This window comes from Leucoraja erinacea, chromosome 1, assembly GCF_028641065.1.
Source record: "Leucoraja erinacea ecotype New England chromosome 1, Leri_hhj_1, whole genome shotgun sequence".
NCBI lineage: Eukaryota > Metazoa > Chordata > Chondrichthyes > Rajiformes > Rajidae > Leucoraja > Leucoraja erinaceus.
Genome location: NC_073377.1, coordinates 16,317,657 through 16,340,632, shown reverse-complemented (window position 1 = coordinate 16,340,632; position 22,976 = coordinate 16,317,657). Strand labels below are relative to the sequence as shown.

Here is a 22,976-nt window from a genome sequence, read left to right as displayed (position 1 = left end):
ATCGCCACCGGTACAGTACTGTGAGTTTAAATGTCCAATATATCTTATCGCCTTTTCCTGTAACATACCTTATACAGCAACGGTGCTTTCAAAATCTGCCAAATAACTAAGATTAATGTAGACATTAACATGCTTCAGGGAAGAGTGGTTGCAGTCAGTTGACACAATATATATTTGTGAAGGTTACTAGACATTATGTACGGACTTAAACCAACAGCAGGATTTCAGTGTAAAAGCAATAACAGAAACAACGTGTAAACCATGTGCATCTCCCTCCACCTGTCTCTCAACCTAACTGTGAACCTAACTCACCTGATTGCCGTCTAATGTTTTCGTCTGGAATGTTTTTTTAATTTCTTAAGAATGATAGGGCAAATGTCTTGCAAAAAAATCCAGAATTAAAGGCAAATAGCGAAACCTGACATTGAAGTAAATGCACAGAAATTTATGTCCACGATGAATGTGATTTATACTGGAATTAATAAAACAACCTGCATTACTTATCGAAATGTTTAAATAATCCACCGCTAATGGATGTTCATTTCATGTTGGTTGTATTTTAGTAATAATGAGTGCGGCTTAGAATAATAGTGAGAAGGTGTAAAAATAAACTCAATTCAATTGAGTATTTCTCTACAGTATGTAAAGCTCTAAAGGTAGGCTCGGTAGCCCGCAGCCTGACGTGTGGGAGTCTGTGAATTTATTAGATACTTGAAAAGACCATTTATCCAGTGTCAGTCAGCGAGTGACGTTAGCAGCTGTGATAATTGCTGTTGGATGGCAGGGCTGAGAGTTCAGACCTGCAACACTCAGCCCAGGGGCTCCCTGCGACGCTTAAACTCTCTGCTCCATCACAGTCCAGAGCAGCCTCTGACTGCCGCAGCTTCTGGGATGTGCCTTGAAACAGCGGCCAAATACGCCAGGATTTGCAGACCCGCCAGTGGGGTTAAAGAAAGGTTCGGGAGGAACTGCGGCCGAGGCCACAATGCTCGTGTGACGGGCGACCCGCATTTACTAACACAAGGTAACGGGGTTATATTATATATATTATATTTTATATATATATAAACTCATTGAGAATTGTCGATGAATTGGGCGTATAAAATAGACATTACTTTATTTGTGTCTGTGTGTGATTCTGAACCCACCAAGCCAATATAGCCACCATGTTATTTCCATTCATTTTTTCCCACCCCACTTACTAGACTTCAGTCTCGATATGTACATTTACTTGTTCTGATGCGGTCTCTCTCTCTCTCTCTCAGTCTCTTTCAGTCTCTCTCCCTCTCTCTCCTCCCTCCCTCCCTCCCTCTCTCTCTCTCTCTCTCCCTCTCTCTCTCTCTCTATCTCTCTCTCTCTTTCTATCTCTCTCTCTCTCTCTCTATCTCACTCTCTCTTTATCTCTCACTCTCTCTCCTTCCCTCTCTGGTCTGCCCCCTCAGTCCGTGCCTCACTGCGGTACTATTCGCTTCGTCCTTTCCCTACCTACTTTCAGTTTATTAGATCCATGTGGACACGCTCGGCCGTTTCGCTTCCCCAGTTACTTTGCAGCGCGAAGGGTTGTCTGAATGCTGCCACCAGCTCGTCTCCTCGCCGCGGTTGTTTTCCTATTTCTTTCTGTAAAAGGGTTGTTTAAATAAAAAAAGACCAGTCATAATTTGAAGTCAGAATGTGCTGAGCTGAATCGGAACAAGTTCCAACCTATTTTATTAATTAATCGGCTGAAGAAACGCGGGCCCGACTGGAGAGATCTTCTCGCGAGTAACCCGGCGTTTTGTCTTAACATCAGTTTTAAAAAAAGGTCTGCTTCTCACGTATGGTTAGTAATTTAGGAAACAAAGAGATTCATAAGCATATTGCTGTGTGATAATCCGTTTTTGACAAGCCGATACAAAACATTGATTAATCTATTACTGTACATGAAACATCTTGCAATTATACTGGCAACGTGTCCACATTGAATGTAAGTCTTGTGCTAAGTGCTTCCACCATTCGCTTCTCTATGATCGATGCTACCTATTACAAGGTGTACTGTAATATTGATCTAAATGCAAGCCGAGAAGGGTCGAGTTTCTGTTTTAATCATCTTCTGTATATCGCAGGTACAAGGAAAGGCTGTGATATATAAACGCCAGGCATTATGGAAAACGTCTCCACGTCTCTCCCAGGGCCCACTGATGTTCCGCTCACAGCACCAAGTTCCTTTGAGCGAGACTCCCCAAGTCAACAAAGGCCTCCCCACATCCCGATGAAACCCAATCAAGTTGGCCAAGTCATGCTGTACGGGGTGCCCATAGTGTCACTCATCATCGATAACCAGGAGAGGCTGTGCCTGGCTCAGATTTCCAACACCCTGCTGAAGAACTACAGCTACAACGAGATCCACAACAGGAGGGTGGCTCTGGGCATCACCTGCGTCCAATGTACGCCTGTCCAACTGGAGATATTGCGCAGGGCTGGGGCCATGCCAATCTCATCCAGGAGATGCGGGATGATAACCAAGCGGGAAGCCGAGAGGCTGTGCAAGTCCTTTCTAGGTGAGAACAGGCCTCCAAAGCTCCCTGACAACTTTGCATTCGACGTCAGCCACGAGTGCGCTTGGGGGAGCAGGGGTAGCTTCGTCCCTGCCCGCTACAACAGCTCGAGGGCCAAGTGCATCAAGTGCTCATATTGCAGTATGTACTTCTCTCCCAACAAGTTCATATTCCATTCCCACCGCACCCCCGAGGCTAAGTACACTCAACCCGATGCCGCCAATTTCAACTCGTGGAGGAGGCACCTCAAGTTAACCGACAAGACTCCACAACAAGACATGGCCTACGCGTGGGAAGACGTGAAAGCCATGTTTAACGGGGGCAGCCGCAAGCGGGCCTTGCCGGGTCACTGTGGCTCGCTCAGCGCAGACAAGGCAGTAGGTAGCGTTATCACCCACATGATGGCCCCGGACCTCGCCCACAAAAGGGCCAGGTTCGCCGAGGACGACGACGACGGGGGCAGCGTCTCTTCGCGGAAGCACCTGCGGAGTTATCCAGTGATCCCGGTCCCGAGCAAAGGATTCGGGATGCTACAAAAATTCCCAGCCGCCTCGTTGTTCCCCAACCCTTACACGTTCCCAGCGTTCGGCCTGTGCCAGAAAAAAGACGACGGCGACACCCTTTCAGCGGGCCAGAAGCAAAACGGCCTCTCCGGACTCTTGTGGCCGGGTAGGAAGGATGCCTTCTACCCACCGCTCTGCATGTTCTGGCCGCCCAGGGCAGCGAGCGGCATTCCCGTGCCCACCTACCTCCAGCCCCAGCCCAGCGCCATCACACCGGCCGGGGAATCCCCAACCCTCAGGCAAGCCTTCCTGGACCTCTCCGAGCAAAACGAAGCGGGCGCATTCGCAAACCCAAGGGACAACCTGTTTGAAGGCGACAGCGTCAACCACCCGGCCACCCCCGACCACAGACTGGCTGCCGACGGGAGAGTCAAACTCTTAGACGTGAGCACTTTCACGGCCAGGAAGCAGAGCTACCTGTCCGCCTTCAGGCCCGTGGTGAAGGACATCGAGAGCATCGCCAAACTTCACGGCAACTTGGAGGAGTTTGGGTCGGATCGACACCCTTCCCCGGGCACTAGCTGCAGTTACCACAGCGACAGTGCGGAGAGTGAAGACGAACAGGAGGTGGACGTGGAGAGCAACAAACTCTCGGGCGATGGGCTGGAGGAGGCCATCTCTCCCGGCCACTACACGCACAGCAAACCACAACAGGACAACCGGCCTAAAGACACTAAAGACAAGACCGCTTTCTCCAACTCCAAAGGAGAACCAGCCGGGGACACGAAGGAAGGAACGGAAGGCCCGGCCAATAAAAGAGGCCCCACTCCCTGTGACATTACACCATTGGAGCAACCCAGTTACAAAGATGTAAATATCAGATTTTGGCTATTTAGCTCATTATTACTTGAATACTGCTTTGGGCTAGAATATATACACGAGAGGCGCGGTTAACGACTATCGTCTCCCTTAAGAAATTAATAATGTAATACTGTCCCCAAATTCTATTTCACAGCTCGATTCGCTGTATTATATGTAATTGCACAGAATGTATACGTTTAATTTGCTTTTCGCAAACATGTGTATGTTATTTCTTTCCTGGGAATTTTAATACTAGTTCATTAGCTCTGCCTTCGCTCCCATAGCGTAATTGACACCACCGCGATCTCTTGTCTAATTAACAGCAGCGTTCTGTCATTGTCACACCATGGCTAACATTTCTTTCAATTTGTCTGTAATTTTACAACAGGGTCTTAAAAATGGAACCAAAAAACACTCACTCTTTTCTAAAAAGAATGAAGATAATTTTCCTAGTAAGTGCCAACTTGATGACATAAATCTTTTTTTAAAAACCAATCGAAGTGTGAAATGCTTGTTAAACAGAATTGCCCGTGTCTATATAAATCTTAACAAATAATAGAACTGTGAATATTTTTATCCATTTCAAAGCGGAAGCGCGGGACGAAAGTTGAGATGAAAGTTCCTTGTATTCATCAGTTTCACCATTCACGGCCCGCTATCTATTCGAGACGCTGTTTCTATTTCAGTTATCTGTTGTCTATCTGTGGCCGTGTTTCTTCCCCTGTTTGACACCGCGGCGCTGTATGTTTCTCTCTAGTGCAATTTACGTGGCCCTGGGTTCATTTCTGATCTCTATATTTCTTTAACCCTTTTATGTATTTCTAACCATTTTCCCTCCCGTGACCTTTGTTACCCCATTAACCTTGTTCTGATTCGTAATCTAACGTTTATACCTGTGCTGCGTTAATGTTCATTCCGTGTTACAGATCAGACAAAACCACAGGATTGTTTTGCGGAAGAATCCGATAGCTCAGGGGTGGGATTCTGGCGGGAACCCGCGGGTGAGTGAGACCGAATAGACAGAATTAATAAATATATTACATTTGCAAACGACGAAAGAGCAGCAGCACATTCTCGAAATTGTTCTGCAAATCTTAAATTTAAAATGAGTACTAATAGTAATCCTGAACGAAAGATTATAAACAAATCAAGGCAATTTGATTTTAGTTTGTAATAAGGACATTTAAAATAGTTGGATTATCAGGTGTAATTATAAAGCTGCAAATGCAAACTATCCATATGAATAGATTGAAAAGGAGAAAATGAAATGAACACCCTTAAGAAAGCAATATTTTACAATAAGTAAAATAATGACATAATCTTCTCCTTCAAAAGAATTGTTATACCAAGCTTGTTGCTTTTAATATTTGTCAACAGCGATAATAAAGGTATTTTATGACAGACATCAACATTGATATCATCTGGCTCATAATGAGCCTCGCATACAATACATTAGAACATTCCCTTTATTATCTTAAACAAATTAAATGATTCCACCTTTTCTTATTGCTAAATGTCGCCAAGGGCTTTACCTAAGACAGCGAAGGACGTGATTAGAAGTTCTGATGCCGCGTCTCAATTGCACTGAGCTGGGGTGGTATCTGTTGTAGGGGAGAGAGAAAAAAAGAATCTAATTTGCCATTTATGTAATGCAAACTCGTTTGGCTTTGTCGATTCACGGTTAATTGACTGTCAAACGAGGTTGCTATCCTGGGGCAATGTCTGCAAATTTGCCTGTCAGATGAGAGAATCGAAGGTTCAGAATGATAAAAAAAAAACACATACAAGCTTTTTGCTCTTATTAGGGGGAGGAGTCCATCATCAAATATCAGCTTTCTCATACCATTTTATTTAAAATACCAGTTTCCCGGATAAATTGATAATGTTGGAGAATATCTATTTTATTTTACAGCCGCCAATGCCATTAAGAATAGATAAATACAATTAACGCTTTAATGGGAAGGTTCCACCACACGGTTTAAAAGAAAAACTCGGAACCCCCGCTTTAAGTAGAGAACTCCCAAAAGTAAAACGTTAGATTGGAAAGGAAATAAATCAAAATCCGCAGATGCTGGCAATCTGAAATAAAAACAGAAGACGATGGACATGTTCAGCGGGTCAGGCAGCATCTATGGAAAGAGAAACGGGGTTAACATTTCAGCTCCAAGACCCTACGTCAAAACGAAGGAAGGGTCTTGGTCTGAAACATTAACTCTGTTCCTCTTTCCACAGATGCTGCCTGACCTGCTGAGTGTTTCCGTCATTTCCTGTTTCTTTCTTTCTTTAGAGACCCAAGTCCCCAGAAAGATTCGAAGACTGTTTTTGTTTATTTTATAGTAGACCACGAACAAGAATCAACGTCTCGGCTTTCGAACAAAACTGATGTGGCAAATATGGATAAAGGTAAATAGATGCAGTGATAGCGAGACCATCTTAAACACAAACACAACGCACCCAGCAGCACCCAGCACACACATTATTGACATGCATCTCCATGTAATGACGACTTGCATTTATATAGCACATCTAACGCAATGAAATGCATCAATGCGCTTCACAGACTAAATCACATTAAGTTGGACTGTCCTTTAGTGTGCCAGTGCCAGCATTTATATATTCACCTTTACTTTATTTTATATATATATATATATATATATATATATATATATGCACTTTACACATTTTACAGTGTATACTGTCTTGTCTTGATCATTCCACCAGCTTCAGTAATTATCTACCTGCTGTGTAGGAAATAACTGCAGATGCTGGTTTAAATCGAAGGTAGACACAAAATGCTGAAGCAACTCAGTGGGACAGGCAGCATCTCTGGAGAGAAGCAATGGGTGACGTTTCGGGTCGAGACACATAATTTACATGTTCATCAATCTACCCACGTTTTATTTTTAAATGCCACTGCCTCTGCTCGTACACAGTTATGTAGCTACACTTCCTGATCGTTGTAACCTCCAGTAAATACATCGGCCACCAATCAATACAAACTTCCAACATCAAACTCGCTTGCTCGGGATTGCTACGTTTTAAGGAGGTGTACTTATTTTAATCTTTCTTCATTCACAGTTACTTACATTATTAGGGAATATATTTATTGGGAAGTTCAGTAGAAGTGCATTCCTTTATCCCCCTGATCCAAAGGTTGGTCCAGCGTATATAACAGTTTCGTGTTCCATAAGCTTACACTTAAACGCGCTCTCCCACGGAATGTCGCTGTTTCACAAAAAGCCACTCCATTCCGCAAGACTTCGCCATATAATTGTCGACATACACCGGTTAATTCCTGAACTGTGTTTCTTTTCCCGCTGTGGGCGATAGCTGACTGCATGGACGTGTTAGTGAAAACTAATCCTGACTGGCATCAGAAGTGTAAATACATCAGTCACGCACACAGACAATGGGGGATATCACAATGACACCCAATAAGGAATGGACAGAAAACTGTTCTTAGCCTCAAAGGTTGGAGGTGGACATCAAAGAAGGTTAGAATCCGAAGGTATAGGTAGGAATGCACAAAGCGGCGGGATACTGGTTCAATGCTGGTGGACGGGAAATATGAATGAAGTGACGGAAATGTCCACTTGTGGTGAGCAAATGCGCGTAGACACAAGAAACATTTGCAAAGAGTGGCGTCAATCGAGCAGTTAAATGGAATAGAAGTACACATTTCAAAAGATAAATGTATGGAGGAACACCATCTATCCCCTTCCTACCTATTAATTTCCAAGTGCACAACCGGCAATTGTGGTGACCGTTTTTGAATCGGCATCATATTGTGAAATATTGCAATGGTGGGAATGATTATATTCAAGTACTTTAAAAAACTTTTCGTTAAATCAAATTTTTTTTGCATTTTTTTCTAGAAGAACTTCAGAAAGTGCTGTTGGAACAGATTGATCTGAGGCGGAGATTAGAGCAGGAGTTTAAGGCGTTAAAGGGTAACGCTTCTTTCACTGTTGTCAGTAAGAAATCCTTCTTCTCTCCTTTCTTGCGCTGTCTTTAATGTGTTCAATGTAGATGTTTCACAGGGGCGCGGACCGTGACAGAACGTGGCAGTCGGGTTCATTATACCGCAGTAACATGGACGTAATCAAAATATATAACGTTTTAAAATCAAATATAACCTGCTTCTGACGATGTCTTGTGCAGGAGGGAACTGCAGATGCTGGTTTACACCGAAGATAAACACAAAATGCTGGTATAACTCGGCGTGACAGGCAGAATCTCTGGAGAGTAGGAATAAATGACGTTTCAAGTCGAGTCTGAAGAAGGGTCTCGACCCGAAATGTTACCCATTCCTTCTCTCCAGAGTCGCTGCCTCTCGCATTGAGTTACTCCAGCATTATATGTCTGTCTGAAGAAGCCTTTCTTAGTCGATTCCTACACTAAACTGAAATGGCAAACTGTGCATGATATGCGTCTTCCATTAGAGAGCTAATTCCACCCGTTGCATGGAACGAAAGAAACAACGTGCGTATCCGACATGGGTGGGAATATAATGACTGGTTTTAAAGTGTTGTCAGTAAGGAGATATTTTCAAATGTTAAATTGATGAAATTATTGGACGGTGTCGTTTTAAATTATTAGAACGAAGACTAATGTATATGTCCAGGGTATGTCTCAACCACGATTTTGCTTTATGTTTTACCACCTGTTCATCAGATAACTTGCAGGACCAAATGAAGCGGGAATTAGCATATCGGGAGGAAATGGTTCAACAACTACAGATGGTGAGATGTATGACTTTTCTGCACCGTTCGTGAATTGACTTGATGACTGTGATTTTTGAATTCGCCCATTACCAACCAAACAAGCAGGCAAATATAAAAACACTTTTGGAAGTATAATTATGTATTTTAGACCAGGTCCTAATCTGGCTCTGACATTGGGCACCATATCTGAGGAAGGGTGTGCCGGCTCTGGAGAGAGTCATGAGCAGGTTTACAAGAATGGTCCCAGGAATGAGTAGGTTAACATATCATGAGGTTTGTCGGCACTGGGGCTATATTCGATGAAATTTAGAAGAATGAGGGGGGGGGGGGGGGGGGGGGGGGGGGGGTTGAAACCTACAGAATAGTGAAAGGCTTGGATAGAGTGGGCGTGGAGAGGATGTTTCCACTGGTGGGAGAGTCTAGGACTAGAGGCCACTGCCTCAGAATTAAATGACGTTCTTTTAGTAAGGAGATGAGAAGGGTCAGAGGGTGGTGAATCTGTGGAATTCTTTGCAACAGAAGGGAGTGGAGGCAAAGTCAGTGGATAGATTCTTGATTAGTACGGGCGTCAGAGGTTATGGGGAGAAGGCAGGAGGATGGGGTTAGGAGGGAGAGATAGATCAGCCATGGTTGAATGGTGGAGTAGACTTGATGGGCTGAATGGCCTCATTCTACTATCACTCATGATCATATGTTCTTATGACAAAGCTGAATGTAGGTCTGAGTGGGAAGGAATGGGATAACTAAACTGAAAATTCCAATCTCCACAGACGGCTGTGGAGGCCACAAGTCAACCAATATATTGAAGGTGGAGATTGATAGATTCTTGATTAGTACGGATGTCAGGGGTTAATAGGGAGAAGGCAGGAGGATGGGATTGAAAGGGATCAGCCATGGTGGAGTAGACTTGATAGGCCGAATGGCCTGATTCTGCTCCTATAACTTATGAACCTATGAAAATATGAGGTTGTCTTTCATTTAATGCAGAGTACAAAGTAAAACAGTGTGTAGGCTGTTTGGGTATGGAGTGATATGTTTAACAAACTGAGGCTGGAAGTAATATGGTAGTGGGCAGACTATTAGTGGCTACTAGGTGGGAGTGTGAGCACAAACGAGGCACAGTGTGATGCCATGAGCAAAATGTGACACAGCACGATGTTACATTGTGAACATATCGGTGGCCATTGGGCAGTGAGGCTGGTGGCGATACAGCAGAGAGCAGAGGCTGGGCATGATAATATGTTGCGGGGACATTGAGAATGAATATAGTATAATTTTCAAAATCTGCAGCAAATGAATGCTGTGGAATAAAACATGGATTGTTCGAGATGCATAAGGTCATAAGTGATAGGAGCGGAACTAGGCCATTCGGCCCATCGTCTATTCCGTCATTCAATCATGGCTAATCTATCTCTCCCTCCTAACCCCATTCTCCTGCCTTCTCCCCATAACTCCTGACACCCGTACTAATTAAGAATCTATCTATTTCTTCCTTTAAAATATCCATCGACGGCCTCCACAGCCTTTTGTGGCATCAAATTCCACAGATTCACCATCCTCTGACTAAAGAAATTCCTCCTCACCTCCTTCATAAAGGAAGCTATGACCTCTATTCTTAGACTCTCCCACTAATGGAAACATCCTCTCCACATCCACTCTATCCATGCCTTTCCCTATTCTGTACGTTTTAATGAGGTCCCCCCTCATTCTTCTAAACTCCAGCGGGTACAGACCCAGTGCTGTCAAACGCTCATCATATGTTAACCCACTCATTCCTGGGATCATTCTTGGAAACCTTCTCTGACTCCTCCAGAGCCAGTACATCCTTCCTCAGATATGGTGCCCAAAATTGCACACAATACTCCAAATGTGGCCTGACCAGCGCCTTATGAAGCCTCAGCATTACATCCCTGTTTTTTGTATACAAGCCCTCTCATGCTCAGCATCAGTGGAGGGGAGAGTTCCGATGGCCATCACACCTCCAGCATTTTCTGTTTTATTTTACTTAAAACATAACAGAATGCAATCATCTGAATTGTCTGGGTCAGCTGATACAAAGCACAAGCAGATATATTGAGTAGATTGGCACTGCACAATATATTGAGCTGCTGAGAATGGACACAATCCAATAGTGTGCACTCTGACATTAGGCAAGAAATAGAGCAACGCATAGACTGCGATTGTACAGTAAGTTTAGAGAAAATGTTGCATTGTTGGTAGAGTATCACTGGACACAGCATTCTTTAATGAGAAAGACTCAAAATATAAATGGTGAGTAGAATGAGAAAGATTCAATAGAAAATAGTAGGCAATCAGAGATGGCCATAATGTATTAGTCATCTGTCAGAGGTATGAAACATGCCATTATGTAATTAAATTATGTAATTTGGGCACAGTGTGTTGGGCAGGAGGATGTTAGACATAATGTAAATAAAAAATGGGCACAAAATAAACACAGTGCGAATAGTGAACATACTGGCATTAGGCACAATGAACAATTGTGAGCAAACTGGGCGAGGGGACAAAGTCATGTCAAGGCCAATGGATTCAATGCAATATGGTGGACTGACACTGAGAATGGGTGCATCTTAACAGAATGCATTGACTAGACCTGGACACTTCATAATATTGTGAACAGAACACGACATGGCACACTGTAATATGGTGAATAGACTGAGATTGGGGACACTGTAATATAGTGATCAGACAGAGACTGGGCACACTGTAGTGAGCAGAGTAATGTTGGGCACACTGTAATACAGCAAACTGAGCAAGACTGGGTAAACTAATACTATGAGCAGAGTGAGACTGGGCACACTGTAATATTGTATTCAATATTAGAGATATAGTGAATAGGCCAAGAATAATTATAGTGTAAGATGCGAACCATGCAGTAATTGGGCACACTGTGATGAAATGACTAGACTGTGAGAAACACAATGTAAAGCACAACTATAATGTAACCCCATGATCAGATTGCCACCGAGTGATATAACCTGCCGTCTGATATTAGCATCATTACCTGGTGGTCACAGAGGTTGCAGCATAAATTAAGTGAGCACAGGGTTGTTGGTAATATACTGCATTGACATAGATATCAAGTGACAGAAAACAGTCACAGGGTCCTTTTCTTTCTTTCTTTCTTTCTTTCTTTTAAAATCTTATTATTAGGGTTTTTTTTCCAAAAAATAAAAAAATAAAACATAAAATACAGAGCAAAAAGAATAATGATAAAGATAACAATGTTATTGATACATAGGGATCAGGATTACATTAATAACAGGTGTAACCTAATATGAGACCAGTGTCAAAATACACAATGAATATAGACCTCTATGTAAATATAGTTAAATCTTTAAAAGAAAACTTATAAATGTAGAAAAAAACACAAAGATAAAAAAACAAAAAGAAAAGGAAAAAAGGAAAAAACCCCCCTAAACTAAAGAATTTTTTTTAATAATAATAAAATAAGAATAAAAATAAAATAAATAAATAAAACTAAGCAAAGCAAAACAGAATCTGAACTGAGAATTTCAACAATTTAAGTCTGTTTGTCGTCAAGTCCGTTCCACCCAATAGAGGTAAAATAGTTTTTATAACGGTTGAAGAGGGAGCAATTTATGTTGTATGAAAGTGTTCAATAAATTTTCCCCAAGTCTTATCAAATTTAACCAAGGGTTCAACAATGTCACTCCTGATTTTTTTCTAAATTTAAACATAATATCGTTTCAGATTACCACTGGAGTGTGGTCGGAGGGATGGAGTCTTTCCATTAAAATAAAATAGATCTTCTGGCGATTAGTGTGGTAAAAGCAATCAACTGATGGGCGAAGCGGGACAAATGAATAAAATCTAATAAGGGTTGTTTTGTGATACAAACTATAATCAGTGGGGTACCACAGGGATCAGTGTTGGTGCCTCAACTACTTACAATTTGCTTTGACGACTTAAACAAGGGGACCGACTGCACTGTAGGCAAATTTGCTGATGATAGAAAGATAGAAAGGTGAGCGAGACATAAGGAACTGCAGGTGCTTGAAACCTGAGTTAAAAGCAGTGCTGGAAGAATTCCATGGGGCAGACAGTGGATCATCTGTGGAGGGAATGGACAGGAGGCTTTCTTGGTCAGGCCCTTCTTCAGATGGTTGGAATGATAAAGGGGTGGTGAGCATATTGTGAGATGAAAAATAGCCTGCAAAGGGATGGCATTGGTAGGTGGACTCTAAAGTGTGGAAGGGAAAGGTTATCTATTCTGAAAGGAGGAATGAATAGTGAAGAAGCAAAGTACTATATAAACAGAATGAGATTACTAAATGTTAGAGGCGTAGTGTCACAGTATCGTACGTAGTGCAGGAAACAGGCCCTTCGGCCTGACTCATCCATGCTGACCGAGTTGCCCATCTGTAATAATACAATTTTAGAAACATAGAAACATAGAAAATAGGTGCAGGTGTAGGCCATTCGGCCCTTCAAGCCAATACCGCCATTCAATATGATCATGGTTGATCATCCAAAATTCACCTTTTAAGAAAGGAGGGAGAGAGAAAATGAGGAATTAAAGACCAGTTAGTCTTACATCAATAGTGGGGAAGATGCTTGAGTCGATTATTAAAGATGTTAATAGCAGCTCATTTGGAAAGCAATGTCGGGATTGGTCAAAGTCAGCATGGATTTATGAAGGGGAAATCATGCTTGACTAATCTTCTGGAATCTTTTGAGGATGTAACAAGTAGAATGGACAAGGCAGAGCCAGTGGATGTGCTGTATCTGGCCTTTCAAAAAAACCTTTGACAATGTCCCACACAAGAGCAAAATTAGAGCACGTGGTATTGTGGGGTAGTGACATGGATAGTCCTCATACCCCCCTCCTACCTGATCACCCACCACCCTTCCACCAGACATTGCCTTGGCCTCTGTCCACACACCTGCCTTCCTCCGGCCCCAACCCCCATCCTTGTCGTGTGTTCACCATCCCTCTTGACCTCCCCCTCTCTGATACTGAACGCTGTCCTCAGCAGAGACCTCACCTTTGTTCCCTCCGTCCCCACCTCAATGAGTTCCGTGTGGAGCCTCCGCTTCCAAGTGTTTTCCCATGGGAAGGAGTCCTCGCCCCTTAGTGATAACCGCTTCTCCCACCTCCAGCGGACGCTCTCCTCTTGGACAGGCACGGAAATTGCTATCAAAACATGGGGGGGGGTGGGGGGGGGCGGCACATTTGGCGGCCCTGCATGCACACGTACACTCGCGAGGCTTCGGCCGTGGGCCCTGTGGACGATAACATCGGGAGCTGATCTGGTTGCTGACTGGTTCCGAACTCCAGCAACAGCAGCTTGGTAACATCTGGAGCCTCGATCGCCACGACACAGCAATTTGACCGTGGAGCGGTGGAAGATCACGCGGCCGGCCGCGCCAGGCTGGGCGATGAAAGGCCCCGCGAACGGGCCGATTCAAGCTCCGCTCTATGATCTTTGCTACACGGACGTCTCCCTCCTCCAATCACCGCGCTCTATCCTCAGTCCCACCCCCCTATTTCCGCCTCTGACCTACACCTCCCTCCTCCAATGATCGCGCTGAATCATCATGGCCCCCCGCACTGCCTGCTGACCGATGTCTCTCTTGTCCAATCGGCGCCCTGGATCATCAGTCCCACCCCCACAGTCTCGCGGAAAGCGGAGATTTTTAATAGCTTTTTTTTCACTGAGTTTTAAAATACCCCACAGACGAGCACCAGGCCATTATCTCAAGCACCATCACTGGCTTCATCACTTCCGGCTCCCTGCCCTCCCAAGCCTCCAACCTCATCGTTCCCCAGCCCGGCCTGACCCAATTTTACCTTCTCCCCAAAATCCACAAACCTGACTGTCCTGGCAGACCCATTGTTTCTGCTTGTTCTTGTCCCACCGAACTTATTTCCACATACCTCGACTCCATCCTATCCCTCCTGGTCAAATCCCTCCCGTCCTATGTTCAAGACACCTCACTCGCTCTTCGTCTCCTCCATGATTTCCATTTTCCAGTGCCCCCATCTTCACCATGAATGTCCAGTCACTCTACACCTCCATCTCCCACCAGGAGGGTCTTAAAGCCCTCCGTTTCTTCCTCAACCGCAGAACCAACCAATCCCCGTCTACTAATACTCTCCTCCGCCTAGCGGAGCTGGTCCTTACCCGCAACAACTTTTCCTTTGACTCCTCCTATTTCCTCCAAATCCAAGGCGTAGCTATGGGCACGCACATGGGCCCCAGCTATGCCTGCCTCTTTGTAGGGTACGTCAAACAATCCTTGTTCGAGGCGTACTGTGGCCCTATCCCCAAACTCTACCTTGCCGACATTGATGACTGCATTGGTGCTATCTCCTGCACCCATGCAGTACTCACTGACTTCATCCATTTCACCACTAACCTCCATCTGGCACTCAATTTCACCTGGACCATCTCCCTATCGTTTCTAGACCTCACTATCTCCATCCCAGGTAACAGACTACTGACCAACATCTACTACAAACCCACTGATGTCCATGGCTATCTGGACTACACTTCTTCGCACTCTGCTTCCTGTAAGGACTCTATCCCCTACTCCCAATTCCTCCGTCTACACCGTATCTGCGCCCAGAATGAGGTGTTCCAAACCAGGGCATCGAAGATACCCTCAGTCTTTAGGGAACGGGGGTTCCCCTCTTTGAATTTAGATGAGGCTTTCACCAGGGTCTCTCTATATCCCGTAGTTCCACTCTCACTCCCCATCCCTCCACTCGTAACAAGGACAGAGTCCCCCTTGTCCTCACCTTTCACCCCACCAGCCGTCACATACAACAGATAATTCTCCGACATTTTTGCTACCTCCAACGGGATCCCACCACAGGCCACATCTTCCCATCTCCTCCCCTTTCGGCTTTCCGCAGAGACCGCTCCCTCCGTAACTCCCTGGTCAATTCGTCCCTTCCCACCCAAACCACCCCCTCTCCTGGTACCTTCCCTTGCAACCGCAGGAAATGCTACACTTGTCGCTTTACCTCCCCCCTCAACTCCATCCAAGGACCCAAGCAGTAATTCCAGGTGCGGCAGAGGTTCACCTGCACCTCCTCCAACCTCATCTATTGCATCCATTGCTCTAGGTGTCAACTGCTCTACATCAGTGAGACCAAGCGCAGGCTTGGCGATCACTTTGCCCAACACCTCCGCTCAGTTCGCATTAACCAACCTAATCTCCCGGTGGCTCAGCACTTCAACTCCACCTCCCATTCTGAATCCGACCTTCCTGTCCTGGGCCTCCTCCATGGCCAGAGTGAGTCCCACTGCAAATTGGAGCAGCACCTCATATTTTGTTTGGGCAGTTTACATCCCAGCGGATTGAACATTGACCTCTCCAATTTCAGGTAGTCCTTGATTTCTCCCACCTTCCCCTCCCCTTCCCAGCTCCCCCATAGCCCACTGTCTCCACCTCTTCCTTTCTTCCCACCCCCTTCCCCCCAACATCAGTCTGAAGAAGGGTCTCGACCCAAAACGTCACCTATTCCTTCGCTCCATAGATGCTGCCTCACCCGCTGAGTTTCTCCCGCATTTTTGTCTACCTTGGATAGAGAACTGGTTGGCAGACAGGAAGCAAAGAGTAGGAATTAATGGCAGGCAGTGACTAGTGGGGTGCCGCAAGGCTCAGAGCGGGGACTCCAGCTATATACACTATATTACAATATATATTAACGATTTAGGCAAAGGAATTAAATGTAACACCTCCAGGTTTGCGGGTGACACAAAGCTCGGTGGCAGTGTGAGCTGTGAGGAGGATGCTATGAGGCTGCAGGGTGACTTGGATAGGTTGGATGAGTGGGCAGATGCAGTATAATGTGGATAAATGTGAGGTTATCCACTTTGGTGGCAAGAACAGGAAGGCAGATTATTATCTGAATGGTGTCAGATTAGGAAAAGGGATTGTGCAACGAGACCTAGGTGTCTTTGTACATCAGTCACTGAAAGTAAGCATGTTTGTACAGCAGGCAGTGAAGAAAGCTAATGGCATGTAGGCCTTCATAAGAAGATTTGAGTATATGAGCAAGGAGGTCCTACTGCAGTTGTACAGGGCCCTGGTGAGACCACACCTGGAGTATTGTGTGCAATTTTGGTGTCCTAATTTAAGGAAGGACATTATTGTTATTGAGCGAGTGCAGCGTAGGTTCACCAGGTTAATTCCCAGGATGGCGGGACTGATGTATGATGAAAGAATGGGTTGACTGGGCTTATATTCACTAGAATTTAGAAGGATGAGAAGGGATCTTATAGAAACATATGAAATTCTTAATGGATTAGACAGGCTAAATGCAGGAAAAATATTCCCGATGTTGGGGGAGCCCAGAACCAGGGGTCACAGTTTAAGAATAAGGGGTAGGCCATTTAGAATAGAATAGAATAGAATCTTTATTCCATTTAGGATTGAGATGAGGAAAAACATTTTCACCCAGATAGTTGTGAATCTGTGGAATTCTCTGCCACAGACGGCCATGGAGGCCAATTCACTGGAAGTTTTCAAGAGAGAGTTAATGGCCTGTCCCACTTGGAGATTTTGCCAGCGTCATATCAGTGTCGCCAAAAGATTTTGAACATTTCAAAATCCAGCAGCGACAAAAAAGTGGTTGCGACTCTTGAAAAACACCCCGTGTCTTATGTCATCACCACCGTGCCATCGCCGCATCATACATCATCACGCCACGTCACCACCGCATCATACATCATCACGCCAAGTCACCACTGCATCATACATCATCACGCCACGTCACCACCGCATCATACATCATCACGCCACGTCACCACCGCATCATACATCATCACGCCACGTCACCACCGCATCATACATCATCACCACCGTGTCATACGTCGTCACGCCGCGTATTTTCCGGTGACATGTTTCGTCAGTCAATGATGCCGCAGTCGCCGAAAAAATAGCCAAATGGGAAAGGCCCTCAGATAGCTCTTATGGCTAACAGAATAAAGAATATGGTGAGAAAGCAGGAATGGGGCGCCAAACATAAAAACATAGAATCATAAATAGGTGCAGGAGTAGAAACATAGAAACAAAATAGGTGCAGGAGTAGACCATTCGACCCTTCGAGCCAGCACCTCCATTCAATATGATCAGTACCACGTTCCTGCTTTTTCCCCATATCCCTTTATACCTTTAGCCCTAAGAGCAACATTCCAGATATAGTCATAGTCATACAGCATGGAAACAGGCACTTCAGCCTATCTTGCCCCTGCCGACCATCTACACTAGTCCCACCTGCTTGTGTTTTACCCGTATCATTCTAAACCTATCCTAGTCACGTACCTGTCTAATTTTTTTTAAATGTTGTGATAGTACCTGCTTCAACCCCTCCTCCAGCAGTTTGTTCCATATACCCACCACCCTTTGTGGAAAACAGTTACCCCTCAGGTTCTTATTAAATCTTTCCCCCCTCACCTTAAACCTAAGTCCTCTGGTTCACGATTCCCCTACTCTGGTGCAAAAGACTGTTCATTTACCAGATCTATTCCCCTCATGGTTTTGTACACAAGACAAATGAAGAAGTTGATGTATAATAATAATAATAATAATAATAATTTTATTTATAGAGCACTTTAAAAACAAACATAGCTGCAACAAAGTTGCAGAAGAAATAGTAGGCAAAGACATGTAAAATAAAGAAACATCAAAAACACCAAAAACAGAAGCAAAGCCTCAGGCATGGTCAAAAGCCAGGGAGTACAAATGTGTTTTAACACTGGATTTGATGTATGAAGAGAGGTTGAATAAATGAGGCTTAAATTAAATATAGAATAGATGAATGAGAAATGAATTATTTAATATACTGCGAGGGATGACAGAGTGGATGCTGAATAGCAGCATCTAGAATAAGGGGTAAATACAAGGAACTGCAGATGCTGGTTTACAAGCAGAGACACAGGTTGCTGGAGTAACTGAATGGGTCACGCAGCATCTCCTGCATCTTTGGCCTTAGCCCCCCCACCCCATCTCTATCCACCTATCACTTTCCAGACTTTGTCATGCACTCAGCTCTCTTCCAGGTTTCTCCACCCCCCCCAACTACAATCAGTCTGAAGAAAGGTCCTGACCTAAAACATCACCTATCCGTATATTTCAGAGATGCTGCCTGACCCGCTGAGTTACTCCATCACTTTGTGGGTTTTTTCTGGAATTATGGGCCAAGTTTCAGAATAAGGGATCATCCATATTATTTGGAGGTGAGGAGGAATTTCCTCTATAAGACAGAGGTATGGAGGTGGAGTCATTGGATATCTGCAATGCAGGACTTTACAGACATTGATCTGCAAGAGGTCAAAGGGGTTTGGAAAGAGTGGGAAAGTGTTGTTGAGGCTAAGGATAGATCAGCTATGACCTTATTGAAACACAGAGCAGACTCAAGAGGTAGAGTGACTTACTCCTGCTCCCATTCCTGATGTTCTTATAAATGGAGAATGGAGGAAATTAGCCCGTATTCTATTGCCTGATCACTATCCAATGACCTATATTGAAAAAGCATATATACAAAGATTGAATTGACAAGAATAAAAGGACATGGCTAATAACTCTCTGTTAACATTCAATATCCATAATCATCCTAGAATATGCAGTTAAGCTGCCAGCGTATTAACTTCTTTGCAACACAGTACTCTGTTTTATTTATTTGTAACAACATTATGAATTATGCATTAGATTATGTAAACGCTATCCAGGTTATTTTATAAAATAAATAACACAATTTGATATTGATTTATCCTATTTTATCAGTATTTCTGTCTCTAACACAACCAGAATCTTATTTTGTGTACCTAATTTATTCCAGCCTCTATCTATTCCATATAACATTTATCTCTGCTTTAAACACTTCAGACTTTGTGTTATTCTTTTGTAAACATATTCTAGATTGTGTGCATTTTATTCTGAATGTAACAGACACCAGATTGTGTTATGCTCAGGGTACTGTATACCATTTGAAGACTGTCTCCATATATAATACATTTCAGATTTTATTAGTGGATGGGCAATATTTTATCATAGTTCCTAACATTTATTATCATTATTATCTTTGGAATCATGCCGTCTTGCATATAATGCCTTCTAGCTTGGATTTTATCCTATGTATTATGTACACTGAACTGGGCTCTCTTGCAGCCAAGTAAGAATACTCACCTTAAATACTTTTCATGCCCTTATGACGTATTATGCCAATGTTGGAGGCAGGAATTCTATAGCACCTTGTAATCTTGCTAAATAGTAACCCTGAGCAGCTCACTCATCTATTTTGTGACCCTCGTTATGGAGGTGCATTGGCTTTCAGGCAGTATTTCTACTAACGTCGACCAACGATAAGAATTACTTCATAGCGCATAGACATAGAAACATAGAAAATAGGTGCAGGAGTAGGCCATTCGGCCCTTCAAGCCTGCACCGCCATTCAATATGATCATGGCTGATCATCCAACTGATTATCCCATCCCTGCCTTCTCTCCATACCCCCTGATCCCTTTAGCCACAAGGGCCACATCTAACTCCCTCTTAAATATAGCCAAGGAACTGGCCTCAACTACCTTCTGTGGCAGAGAATTCTACAGATTCACCACTCTCTGTGTAAAAAAAGATTTTCTCATCTCGGTCCTAAAAGACTTCCCTGTTATCCTTAAACTGTGACCCCTAGTTCTGGACTTCCCCAACATCGGGAATAATCTTCCTGCATCTAGCCTGTCCAACCCCTTAAGAATTTTGTAAGTTTCTATAAGATCCCCCCTCAATCTTCTAAATTCCTGCGAGTACAAGCCGAGTCTATCCAGTCTTTCTTCATATGAAATTCCTGCCATCCCAGGAATCAGTCTGGTGAGCCTTCTCTGTACTCCCTCTATGGCAATAATGTATTTTCTCAGATTAGGAGACCAAAACTGTATGCAATACTCCAGGTGTGGTCTCACCAAGACCCTGTACAACTGCAGTAGAACCTCCCTGCTCTTATACTCAAATCCTTTTGCTATCAATGCTAACATACCATTTGCTTTCTTCACTGCCTGCTGCACCTGCATTCCTACTTTCAATGACTGGTGTACCATGACACCCAGGTCTCGTTGCATCTCCCCTTTTCCTAATCGGCTGTCATTCAGATAATAGTCTGCTTTCCTGTTTTTGCCACCAAAGTGGATAACCTCACATTTATCCGCATTATACTGCATCTGCCATGCATTTGCCCACTCACCCAACCGATCCAAGTCACCTTGCAGCCTCCTAGCATCCTCCTCACAGCTAACACTGCCCCCCCAGCTTTGTGTCATCCGCAAACTTGGAGATGTTGCATTCAATTCCCTCATCCAGATCATTAATATATATTGTAAATAGCTGGGGTCCCAGCACTGAGCCTTGCGGTACCCCAATAGTCACTGCCTGCCATTCTTTACTCCTACTCTTTGCTTCTTGTCTGCCAGCCAGTTCTCTATCCACATCCATACTGAACCCCCAATACTGTGTGCTTTAAGTTTGCATACTAATCTCTTATGTGGGACCTTGTTGAAAGCCTTCTGAATGTCCAATATGTCCACATAGAACAGTACATCACTGGAAACTGGCCCTTAGGCCCACAATGTTTATGCCGAACATGATGTCAAGTTAAACTGATCTCATCTTAAGAGTATCTTACCCTCTTCACTAGGATAAGTGATTCACCATGTAAGGAACTGGCTTAGCAACCACTTTTATAACCACCAACACTGTTTCCTCACACTAATGACATCAACATTCATATAGAGAGTTCCCACTTTGGAACATTCAGCCACACAAGTGGAAAATCTGCTTCAGACAGCATATGTTTAAGTTTCCAAAGGATATCTGAATTTAATTAAATGTTCAATCTGTCACTAACCAGTACGATAGACCAGCATTTTAAAAAATACACTATCTCCACTCATGAGATTGGCCACAGTAGAATTATAGCTATGGTCATCTTAGTTTATATTGTTTCACACAGTTGGATGTGTGAAGGTGTACAACTTTCTAGAGGCACACTGGTGCATCATCTCTCTCAGGATCGGCACATTAGGAAATTGTGCATAATGTCACTCTGTATTTTTAATGTGTCAGGCTAGGATATTTTGAAAACAAAATCATTTATGTTAATTATATATACATTAATGTAGGTCGATAGTCCTGTTAAGTTTTGTTCTGTGTTTAAGAAAGAACTGCAGATGCTGGAAAATTGAAGGTACACAAAAATGCTGGAGAAACTCAGCGGGTGCAGCAGCATCAAGTTTTGTCCTGTGTTGTGCCTATCAGAGTAGATATGTGGTCCAGACTGTTAGATTGTTTCCCTTTTATCTTTTCACATTCTGGCCACCAGGTGGCAGCACCATGTCTCTCCAAGTTCTCTCTCTTCCTCAGGCTATCTGTTTAAATTCACCATCCGTGAGTTCACCCCTGCCACACATCACGATGTCTTATTTTGTTTGAAATAGAGTATACATTTTGCAGAACAAGTGTCAGGGAAAGTAAAATTCTTCCCAAATAATATGGCTTAGCCCCCCCGATATCTGAAGATAGCTATCTATTCCATCATCATAATATCTTCCATTTTCCAGATTAGTTGATTTTATGAGCTCTCAAACTGAAAAGAAAAGGCTGGATTATTTATCCCCACCCCATCCCCCACTCCCGGAAACATCTCAACGCTCTTCATTGGCATGAAGGCCAATTTTAGATTAAAGTCACAAATCAGTACCCTGTATATGCACACAGCAACAAGCAATAAAATATCTGACAGTTACAATCTAGCTAATGATGTTCATTAGGGCACAATTGTTTGGAATCCAAACATGTTTTGTTTTCTTACAAATAACATCATTTAAAGGATTTAGACTTTAGGGATAGAGCGTGGAGACAAATCCTTGAACCCACCGAGTCTGGGCTGGCCGACGATCGCCCCATACACTAACACCATCCTACACCTATTCCTTTTCTCCAGAAATGCTGTCTGACCCGCTGAGTTACTCCAACTTTTTCTGTCTAAGGACAGCATGTAGTTGTGTGGGAAATGAGCCTGGCCAGTGAGCCTCACGTCAGTGGTCGGGAAGTTATTGGAGAGAATACTTTGGGAGAGGATTTACTCCCATTTGAAAGAGAATGGAATGATTAGGGACAGTCAGCAAGGTTGTTTCGATGAGGGGTAGGGGCAGAGGATGCTGTAAATTGGCAGAAGACAATGGAGACCAGGCGTGGGGGGGGGGGGGGGGGGGGCGGGCAGATTTCATTTTGTTTTGAGTTACCTTTCTACAACTTTGGATCTAAATTTGTGACCGGTGGGCTATTTGATAGTCAGGATGGAGGTGGGA

At 43.8% G+C, this 22,976-nt stretch overlaps 1 protein-coding gene across 1 annotated transcript in view; it reads left to right on the top strand.

Moving 5' to 3' along the window:
* Positions 1 to 22,976, top strand: part of skor2 (SKI family transcriptional corepressor 2) — an 85,613-nt gene that overhangs the window by 50,727 nt on the left and 11,910 nt on the right. The window contains exons 3-8 of the mRNA XM_055658129.1: positions 2,103 to 3,907; positions 4,287 to 4,350; positions 4,825 to 4,899; positions 6,236 to 6,301; positions 7,774 to 7,872; positions 8,573 to 8,640. Coding sequence (XP_055514104.1) covers positions 2,141 to 3,907; positions 4,287 to 4,350; positions 4,825 to 4,899; positions 6,236 to 6,301; positions 7,774 to 7,872; positions 8,573 to 8,640 — 2,139 coding nt within the window. The 5' untranslated portion in view covers positions 2,103 to 2,140. The remainder of the gene's footprint in view (positions 1 to 2,102; positions 3,908 to 4,286; positions 4,351 to 4,824; positions 4,900 to 6,235; positions 6,302 to 7,773; positions 7,873 to 8,572; positions 8,641 to 22,976) is intronic.